Consider the following 11,283-nt stretch of genomic DNA (forward strand, 5'->3'; position numbering starts at 1 on the left):
CATTATCTGTTTTAATCGTTTTTGGGGTTCCCAGCCAGGCCATGACGGTGACCCAGTGTTGTATGACTGTCTTTCCTGTCTGCTTGATGTGTGGTGTGGCCATTATTGCACCGCTATAAGTATCAACTGTAACCGCAAGGTGTTTCCTAGGGGCCATGAGTGAACATTCCGTAAAGTCTGTCTGCCATAACTCTCGTGCTTGCAGCCCTCTAGGATTCACTCCAGCCTCCCATAATGGGGAATGCTGGCAATAGGGACAAGTAGCGACAACTTCCCGAGCTTCTCTAATAGGAATATTACATTCTTTTGCCAATGCTTTTGCACCAATATGTAGCTTCCGGTGTAGTTCACTAGCCTGTTGTAACGTCCACAACCTTTTTGCAGCAGAATCTGCTTTTGTGTTACCTTCCACCAGTGGACCAGGGCAATTTTGGTGGCTATTGATGTGAATCACTGTGACTGTACCAGTTCGCTTTCCTAATGCTTCTTGTAATGCATTTGAAATGTCCCCGTTAGCGTATCCTCCTCTCTTCATTGATTGAACCAATTTGTACACGTACATAGAGTCTGTACAGACATTAATATGTTTTTCAGGAGTTTGTTCAAGCGCTAGACACATAGCTTTTGCCTCTAGCCATTGAACACTCTTCCCTGCTTCTACCCAGATTAGTTTTTCCCATTTATTGGCTTCCTTCCAGACCACCACTGCTGTGTCTGTGACAGAGGATGCATCGGTAAAATATGTCAGCCCAGGCTGGGGATTATCAAGCACTCTCAACTGCAGTGAGGGCTGTAATGCATCCATGTATCTTTTCCAGAGCTCTACCTTTCCTGTCTCAACCTTCCCATGGTATGTACTTAGAGATAATTGCAGCTCTACTTTGTTCTCCATCAGTTCTGTCACCTGTTTTTTAGTCCAGGGCAGCCAGATGACATCTGGTTCCTTGCCAAATGTTTTTCTGCTTGATTTTCTTAAAGATTCCATTACCAAAACTGCAACCTTGCTCCACCTCACAAAGCTGTCATTTCCCTTTGAAGAGTATGCCCACAACAGGGGACACAATTCCTTCTTTCTGTCTTGTCCTAGCATTCCAAAACAGCCTCCTTTGGTAAAGGCCCAGGCTAAAATGATGTCCTTGCCTGGTTGTATGCGAATAAGGGCAAATTTCTCTGTTCTGCGTTGGATTTCTACCAACGCCTTTCGTGCCTCCTCTGTAAGAGTGCGTGGTTCCCAAATTTGGTTACCCTTTAGTAGGTCATAAAAAGGTTCCATTAGGTCATTGGGGATCGGAACAAAAGTTCTCAACCATTGAATGGCCCCCACTAGCTTTTGAACATCGTTAAGTGTCTTAATTTCTGGATTTATTTGGATAGGTTGGGCAGTGACCTGCTCTCCCCTAATTTCTGTTCCCAAGTATTTGAGTGTACTACCCTTTTGAATCTTCTCCTCTGCTATGTTTAACCCGAATTGCTGTAAATTGGTCTGCACCTGTTGGAACAAGGAATCCAGGACGGCTCTGTCCTCTGCAGCCATCAGGATATCATCCATGTAATGCAAAACCTTTGTTGAACTCCACTTTTCCCTGATACCCTCCAGCGCCTTAGCCACGTAACGCTGGCACATTGTGGGTGAGTTTTTCATACCTTGTGGCAGGACTGTCCATTGCCAGCGTGTTGCTGGCTCCTCCAAATTGATTGCAGGTAGGGTAAAGGCAAACCTTTTCCGGTCTTCCAGGGCAAGAGGGATGCTGAAAAAACAATCTCGAATATCAATTATTATGATATACCAATCCTGTGGGATAGCAGAAACAAGCGGCAGACCAGTTTGCAAAGGTCCCATCGCTTCCATCTGCGCATTCACAGCTCTCAGGTCATGGAGTAATCTCCATTTGTTTTTGTTTTTCTTTCGAATTACGAATATCGGGGTGTTCCATGGACTAGTAGAAGGCTCAAGATGACCACTTTGAGCTTCTACCTTCACAATTTCCTTGGCTGCTTGTAATTTTTCTTGAGTGAGGGGCCACTGTTCCACCCAAACCGGATCATTCGTCAGCCAAGTAATTCTATCTTGTTGTGGGTCAGGTTGAGCAGTGGCCCCCCCTAAAAATCCTTCATAGTAATTCCCATTTGACGGAGTGCATCTCGGCCTAACAGGGCTTGTTCTATCCTAGCAATAACAGGAGTCACTGTGGCAACCAACTGTTTTCCCTGCTCTTCATCATCTATTATAAACATCATTGGCTGCGAGCTTACAAGAATGTTAGTATCCCCTCCCGCCCCGGTGACCTATCAAAAGTGGACTGTCGGAGGGGATGGGTGGGATCTGTCGTTGCAGCTTGTATGCAGCCTTGCAGTTCGAGATACCATGCCTCCTTCAAAAGAAGGAATAGCAGGCCAGTTAGCACCGCCCTTGCCAGCTGCCTAGCGTCGGCAGGGGCTAGTGGCTGGACGTGGGCGGAGTCGAGCAGCATAGGTGTGGTTTCGCTCGACAAACCTTCCTCTTTTATTGCCTTGTGAAGGGCCTGAACCAACTTAGCGTCTAGGGGCGTCCACATAGCTCCTCCTTGTGGCCCAACCTGAACAGGGAACGCCTGTGGAGGCGCGGCCGCAGGTACAGCTTCTAGGGTTACGCCACTTAGCACACAGTCTTTCGCAATCAAGTTCCAATTTGGCTGCGCCACAGGGGGCGGGGTTTCGCCCAGCCGCTCCAAGGCGCGTCCCCGCATCCCCGCCTGCGCCTCCAGCACATCCATCGCCCTGCCAAGTTCCTCCACAAGGTCCCCCGGTGTCCCACGCCCCTCCTCCCCGGCACCCGAGCCCCGAGGGGGTCCAGCGCCACTCGCCGCAGCCTCCTCATTTTCTGACTCGGAATCAGAACGCATTTCACATCCACCTCCCCGCCATTCCCGCCATGCCGTTTGTTCCTTCGGGGTACTGCGTTCCTTCTTCCGTGCCCCAAAGGACCCTGCGTCACCGCCACCCACACGTTTCAATCCCAGGTCTAATAATTCCTCGTCGTCTAGATGCCTCAGTATCATGCCTGGGAGCGCATCTAGGGGGTCCACATTCTGATTTTTTGATTCACCCGGCCCAGACTCGCTGCCCCTGATTGCAGCGTCCCCTTTAAGACATTGCTTGTTAGGAAGGGCTGCAGACTTGCCGCCCTTGACTGCAGCATCCCCCTTAAGACATTCCTCGTTATAATGAGCTACAGTATCTTTTAACTCCCCCCACGGATATGCCGGTGGTGCGGGGGGCTCCTTTCGCGCAGCCCCTCCTTGCGCACCGGTTGCAGAGGGCTCCTCTTCAGACTCAGTAACAAGAAATGCCTGCGGCTCAGGCAGCTGCTCTATAGATTTATCCTCCACCTCGTCCTCCCCACCATCACCAGGCTCGCCAGTCTGCACTGCCGCTGTTGTAGTGGGAGGTGCAGTTTCAAGCGCGGCTCCCCGTAAGTATAACTGCGCCGTCCCCCACGCCTCCCGATCTTGCCGAGCCCATTGCAATAAGGCCAATAACTTTCCCAGAGTGATGAGAAGATCTGGCTTTCCCGCCAGTGCCTGCTCAATCAGTGTCTGTTTAAGTTGTGGCCAATTTTTGGAATTAAATATCTGAGCAGGGTGACCAAGCACCCCACTGTGAATCAAAGATTCCAGGCACGCCTTAATGCTGCCAGATTTGATACAAATCTTGAAATCCTTTGCCAACGTTTTCAGTACCTTAACCGTCACATCCATGCTCGCGAGCTACACCTCTGCCCTCCGAACGAATCACGTCGGGCTCACCACTTGTTGCTGCGTTGCTTCAGCCAAGACTTGCAGAACTAAGCCAACCCCTGGCTTAGGGCTAGAAGATCACAGACACCAATATGGAGGATGACCAAATAGCGTTTTATTAAACAACAGCAGGTGTTTTATACCTTTCGGCCACACGGAAGTACCTGTGCTGACCCAATCAGAAGGGCAGGTTAACAATTTTTACCTTTTATGGTATTGTCCAGCCTAGCCCCACAATTCCCCTCTTCATGCTATGGGGCTTGTGAGAGTACCTAGGGAGGGGCTCTCTCTTTCCGTACATCGCGATATCTTCCGGCCGCCATACCTTAACTACCTACAGACAGCAGGACTAGGCCAGTGCTTTCACATAAAAATAATGGAGAAGGGTGAGTTGGTGCCATCTTACCATGGCCAATGTCACACTAAGCACAGGATGCAAGAGAGCTGTGTTTAAAACAGCCTTCTGCCTTCTGTAGAGCAGAGATTTGAATTGTCATGTCTAAGCCCTCCTGTTGGGCTGTAGACTAAGATGAAATGGATTAGTCTCAGACACTTCTTTTGAAGCTATTTCCATTTGAATGCATATTGACTGAGCCAGAAAGAGAGTAGAAATGACTACAGTCTGGTGGTGTCCCCTTAGTGTCAGGTGGCAGATGGTAAAGTTGCTTTTCTGGAAGACTCAGGTCCCAGACCTCTTTACAGTAATAAAGCAGAACAGCTCCAAAGAGAAAATCTACAGGTGAATGGGGAAAAAACCCCCCAGCAGTGTGAAATAATTGTAGTCCACTTCCATTAGCTCTACCTGAGCCAAATCCTTACTCCAAGTCATATACTAAATCCTATAGCACAGCTATACAGCTTCCCTTTCCTCATCGAGATGAGGGCTGTGTTCATCCTTGGACATGTCAAGAAAAACTGAGATAAAAATTAGCTGTGAAAGACCCTCTAAGCCCAGTGATTCAAGCACTTTTCTAGTAGATAGGAAATATAGGTTCAAATTTTCTGTCAGACATCTTCCACTTCCCACGAGTGCTCTAACCTCTCAGTTATGGTCAATTGGGCAGGACCTAGTAGGATAGATAGTCATCTCCTGAGGACTCTTACTCCACTGGATTCTACTAACAGCACAAACCAGGGTTTGGTCTCAGGTGCCAACCTGCTTGTATGGGTCAGGATTTGAAAGGTTGCCTGCCTACATAGCAGCAAAATTACCTTGGGGACTGATGCAAGTTAAAACTCCATTGCAAAATGGAGTGTACTGTCAAGGTATATTTATACAGACGAGCATAGCACTAAGAGGCTTTAGCAGCTTAGACCTATTACTGCATCACCTGAATTCAGATGGATTCTTGCCAGGATTTCATAACACAAATAGAACCCTGAGCTAATGCACTGGTTCACATCCAGTTGGATTCCTTTTCTACTCACCCTGTATTTTCTGCCTATGGGACAAAGCAAATTCTTTTTTTTTTGGTCCTTTCTTATTTGGACATCCTCTTAAATGTCTTCACATGTGTGTTTGGACAGGGGTTTGGAGAGTTTAAATTTTGGATTTTGATGCCTATGCTGGCAAGTAGGTAGCTAACTTCCTTTGGATCTAGCCCTAAATATATAGGCATTGAATAATATCTGTAACATCACCACAAGTGCTTTATACTAAAATAACACTAAAAATATAAAAAGGATTACATGTCATGATTAATTAATGAGTTTTATACTGACAGATGACTTGAACCTATAAATTTTGCTTATATGAAGACCTACACTGAAGTCAGTGGTGCCTCATATAGTGAGGATTGAAAGAATTAAGCTAATAGATAAGATACAATCCCTACCCTGTAGATTTTTAAATCTAAGACAAACTCATAGGGATAGAAATGTTTATTATTGGACATATTTTTTCAGAATATAATAAAATAAATTCCATTATGTGGCAAATGTGTTTACAGAACTGAATTGTATTCCTAAAGGCACAAGATAAAATTGTTTCCATTTTTCCTTTGTTTCAGTTACTGGTCAATGCAAACTTAATATAAAATTATTTTTCTCCTGGACGTTGCAAATTCAGACCTCTGATTTCCCAACACAGCTGGTCTGTAAAAGACAATAAAATAAACTGCTAAGCCACTGAATGCTTTATAGTAAAAGCAAATCCCTTGAAAATAAGTCACTGTCACAATAAAGAGACAATGTCTTCAGAAGATGGTTTTGCTTTTCTGGTTTGTGGGTCTGACATTGGCTTAAGAGCAAGGCTGAACATTGTTCACCCCTGCCAAAAACACGTATGCCTCATGGTGCTCTTCATGGGCCTGTGGCTGGTCAGGGCAGGGCTGTGGAGATCTGGAGACTGGCCCTGGGAGGGAAGTATTGGGGCTAAAAGGGGGCCTGAGCAGGGCTGAGGGTGCCCCAGGGCATCTGTCAGGGCCAGTACAGCTTGGTAGTGTCCCCTTGGGGCCTGGCACTGTGTGGCAATGTCTGTTTTCTGTGGTTAGGGGTGGTGAGGCACTGGAACAGGTTGCCCAAAGAAGTGGTAAATGATCCATCCCTTGCAGTGTTGGACAGGGCTTTGAGCAACCTGGTCTAGCAGAAGGTGTCCCTGTCCATGGCAGGGGGTTGGAACTACATGATCTTTAAGGTCCCTTCCAACCCAAACCATTCTATGATTCTATGATTGCTAATGAACCATTTCATGAATATTAAGAAAAGTCAGTAATATAGTTTGCTGGCTACTGTGAATCTAACAGTGCCATGGGGTCTAGAGTCCTAGCATGTCACTGCCTGTAGAGGAATTATGATGGGAACAAGATATCTTGTATTCTTCAGTAATTTTAAAAAAGATTACAAAGATACCACTATTCTATGCAATATAGAATTGCAAAATTTGTTGCTGCTCTGTGTCTGAATCCAATCTTACCAGTGCCAGTGTACATCAAGAGTGTGTCAGCTGAAAACAAAGGAATTATAGATGATACAAAGCCAGCATGAGTTTAGGATGAGTCCCTCTACCTGAGAAATTTGGTTCCTGGGCTTAAATAAAACAGTATCAGCAATGCCAACACTCCTGTCATAATGAGTAGGGCATCTTTCCCTTCATAAAGGCACCTGATAAATTATCATGGTAGGGAATGAGCAACTCTTGATCACCTTCAGGGGAATGTATGGTGCTGCAGGTGGAGTGAGCCATGCCTTTGAAGAAGTATAAGACTCTGGTCTGATGAGCTATTTCAACCAGTCAGTCTAAACAGCTGTGGCCAAAAATCTAGTCCTGCCATCCTACCAACTCCTAGTCATGTGAAAGAATCCCTGCTTCCCTCCTACTCCATGCATCCAGCAGCATTCAGGACTCATGGTAGCACTGGGTTGGGGAAACGAATGTGTGTCTTCCCCTCCTTGCACCCCCATTACAATTAGTTTTCAGCTGACTGTTCTCACATAAATTCTTCCACAGAAGAGGAGGGCACATGGGAGCTACAGGCTTGGGAACTGGAAACACAGCAAGGAAGGTGAAACTGCCTCTTTTAGCAGCTATAAGTGACCATTAAAGAGCAGCTGAGCTGGCCTTCTGCTCAAAGTCCAGAAAATGGGGGTTAAGCCCTTTTTTCCCCTTTGGAATTTATATGGACTCAAGAGGGTGTTACAGTAATGACTATTCCAGAAGCTGCAGCCGGAAACATAGCTCTTGGAGGATTCCTTCCAGTGTTTGCCAGGAGAGGAGCATATGCCTTCTTGGTGACAGTGGAATTTCAGCAAGCAGAGCAAGGGCCAGTTTATGCTCTAGGGACATCGAGAGCTGTGCTGGCAATCTGGAAAGACTGGTACAGAAAATGAGAGGGGTTAAATGCCAAACAGGGCCTATGATTTAGGTTCAGTGAGCACAGGGCAGCAGAGTAAAAAATGCAGAAGGGCAAAAAAGATGCAGTAGTAAGAAACTGTGAAGGAATGCTGAGGGAGAAACTTCCGTATCAGAACCCTGGAATTCACAGCTATGCTGCAACTCCTTTACAAGAGGTAGATTAGGCAGGTGCATACGTGGAGCCCAAACAAAGACTGTAGTAAATTGCAAAAGGAATATAAAACCATTCCATGTAGTCTAATATTTGATACAGGCAAGACTGTGCAGCTGAATGTGTCGCAGTGTCAAGTTCTTTAGAAAGTTTGAAAAGTCACTTTGTTTTTATTCCGGCTGATAATATTTATAATCCTCAAACCCTCAAAAGAGAAGTTTTGTCTGCTGAAGAAGTGTCAGAAGAAATAGTTGCACTTACACATGATTGATGGCATCTTTGCTCACTCTTTTTTTGCCTATGATCTTTGGACAGTTAATATTAATTGCCAGAGTGTCAGGATGATGATGCATGGTTGTTATAATTTTGATTTAAGCCTGGGGAGAAGGCCTGCTTTTGCTTAAATTCTTTTATATATGTAGCATCCTGAGGGCTCCTGTACAGGGGACTATTTTGCTTTTTTAATCAAAAACTGAACAGATTACTGATCCTTTTATTTTTGGCTTCTTTGTCTTTTTGTAGTAAATGTTTACATATTCTATATCTCATCCCAAATATTAATGGGGTTTAATTATTATGCAGTAGGATGCAGAGTCTTCAGTAAGCTTGCTCAGCTGACCATATCCCTGTATTACTTTCATGAGGCTATGTTGCCTATGGCTCTGATTCTTCAAGATATTTAAACAAGTGCTTAAATGTGTTGCTAGATGAACTCACATATTTAAAGGTTTATATTTCAGAAAGTGTTTAAATGTCTGGATAAACTGAGGCCTTAAAAGGTTAGCCCATGGTTGCTTATTTTATTAGTTACTTTACACAGTGAGCAAACAATCATAGAATCATAGAATAGTTAGGGTTGGAAAGGACCTTAAGATCATCTAGTTCCAACCCACCTGCCATGGGCATGGACACCTCACACTAGACCATGTCACCCAAAACTCTATCCAAGCTGGCCTTGAACACTGCCAGGGATGGAGCATTTATCACTTCTTTGGGCAACCTGTTCCAGCACCTCACCACCCTCACAGTAAAGAACTTCTTCCTTATATTAAACCTGAACTTCCCCTGTTTAAGTTTAAACCCATTACCCCTTGTCCTGTCTCTACAGTCCCTGACGAAGAGTCCCTCTCCGGCATCCTTGTAGGCTCCCTTCAGATACTGGAAGGCTGCTATGAGGTGTCCACGCAGCCTTCTCTTCTCCAGGCTGAACAGCCCCAACTCTCTCAGCCTGTCTTCATACGGGAGGTGTTCCAGCCCCCTTATCATCCTCGTGGCCCTCCTCTGGACTTGCTCCAACAGCTCCATGTCCTTCTTATGTTGAGGACACCAGAACTGTACACAGTACTCCAAGTGGAGTCTCACAAGAGCAGAGTAGAGGGGCAGGATCACCTCCTTTGACCTGCTGGTCACGCTTCTTTTGATGCAGCCCTGTATACAGTTGGCTTTCTGGGCTGCAAGCACACACTGCCAGCTCATGTTAAGCTTCTCATCATCCAACACCCCCAAGTCCTTCTCTGCAGGGCTGCTCTGAATCTCTTCTCCACCCAACCTGTAGCAGTGCCTGGGATTGCCCTGACCCAGGTGTAGGACCTTGCATTTGGCTTGGTTGAACTTCATGAGCTTGGCATTGGCCCACCTCACAAGCATGTCAAGGTCCCTCTGGATGGCATCCCTTCCCTCTGGCATATCAACTGAACCACATGGCTTGGTGTTGTCAGCAATCTTGCTGAGGACACACACAATCCCACTGTCATGTTCTTTAATATTTCTGTATCAAAATTAAAAACTGAAAAACATTGTTCAGGTGAAGTAGGATTATTAGACACACACTACCACAATAGCAAAAGAATTTTCCCTCTTGTTAATTTTGATGGGTCCTTTTTAAAAAAAACATTTTTTTCTCATCGAACATAATTTTTGCTTTTTCAGAAACACAAAGAACTATACGGCTTTAAACTAAAACAGCACAAAACTACACTAGTGTCTTAATATCATAGAATAAGTTTTAGTCTCTACAGTTGATGATGTACAGAACATGTAAGAATAGATTATGCTTTGCAATTCACTGACATCCATTCTTTCTTCTATGGTACTGACTGTAAATAAACTGTACCAAATAAAGCTGTTGTGCTTCACAGAATATAGGAAAAGAACAGTCTAAGACATCAAGAAGTAAGCACATATGTACAGATTCTTTAGTCATGTTAAACAGTAAGGGATGGCTTTCAATGCTTCTTTGAATCATTTCAGCACTATTCATCTCTCTCATTCCTATTCATCAAGAAAATACAACTTCCCCCCTTTCTACAGGAGAAAGACAAAGTGCCAGTAGTCTCTGCAGTCATTTGCCAAATGTCAGACCAATGTTCCATAGCTTTTAAGCCCAAAGGTATTTGGATAAAGGCATTAAACCAAAACTCACAAGATGCTGTTGGCAAAATATTAGAACCTCTTTACTTACACTGGCATTTGTTGCTTCAGAGAACTGCCTGTTGACTGAACATCCATGGCACTGCCTTTTCAGTTTCTTTGCCCTAATAGGTGAATGCTGAGAATAGAGCAGATGGGAACCCATGGCTGTGCCAGGCTGTAGATAGATCTCAACAAATATCTGGGGAGAATCTTGTACCATCAGAATGGTCACATTTGGAATTAGGTCTCTCAATCCATGCCTAAACATTTTAAGTACTTCTGGTTGATTGTTTATATAGGGTGATGTGTAGGATCAGAATTTGGTGGAAATACCTTTAGGGGCCTATTTGAAAATTTGTTGTCAGAAGGCCAAACTCAGCACAAACAGGAGAAGGGATAGAGAGAAGGGAATTACTATGGGTTTCCACTGGACCAATGCATGATCCATACTCCCTGTGCCACAGCATGTGTGATCTCTGTGCCAAGGTCTCTATGGCCCTCCTTGGGTCCAGCTTTACTTGCTCTCTTTGCCATACAAGCCAATTTTTTTCTTCCTCTATTACCATTGCTACCTAAATCTTTTATTATTTTTTTTTTCCTTGTTGCTGTTGCAGGTAGAACTAGTTCAGATTGTCATCGATGGGGTCAACTATTTAATCGACTGTGAGAAGAAACTGGAAAGAGGTCAAGACATTAAAGTACCACCACCGTTACCTCAGTTTGGCAGGAAGTGATCTTGCGGCTGATTACTGTTAATGATGGTAAATACGGCTGGTACCTCTGTATATCTCTGTATAAATACTTTGTGCAATAAAACACTGCCTGATACCTAACGTCTCTCTAGATGCCTGTTTACACTGACAGAAACTAGTGTTAGTGCAGCTTTAGTAGGACAGCCACTTTGTAGGGACTGCATCCCTTTTTCCTTTGTCATCTCAGCAAGCTTTACCTAGGTTTTGAACTTTTTTCTTGGCTAGTGATAAGTATTACCTGAATAATGCAAAAAGCACAAATACTTAATTCTAGCCTGTATGTGCACTTATGGTAATATTTACAGTCTTCTATAAGCACCTGATTTTTATTCACAGAAG

The 11,283-nt window shown here is 44.6% G+C and overlaps 1 protein-coding gene across 1 annotated transcript in view; it reads left to right on the forward strand.

The window, feature by feature from the left end:
• LOC115619176 (creatine kinase S-type, mitochondrial-like) overlaps window positions 1-10,926 on the forward strand; it is a 54,014-nt gene extending 43,088 nt beyond the window's left edge. Inside the window, exon 9 of the mRNA XM_030511223.1 lies at window positions 10,807-10,926. Coding sequence (XP_030367083.1) covers window positions 10,807-10,926 — 120 coding nt within the window. The remainder of the gene's footprint in view (window positions 1-10,806) is intronic.
• The last annotated feature ends 357 nt before the right edge of the window (window positions 10,927-11,283 follow it).

The sequence above is a fragment of the Strigops habroptila genome, chromosome W (genome assembly GCF_004027225.2).
Source record: "Strigops habroptila isolate Jane chromosome W, bStrHab1.2.pri, whole genome shotgun sequence".
Lineage (NCBI taxonomy): Eukaryota > Metazoa > Chordata > Aves > Psittaciformes > Psittacidae > Strigops > Strigops habroptila.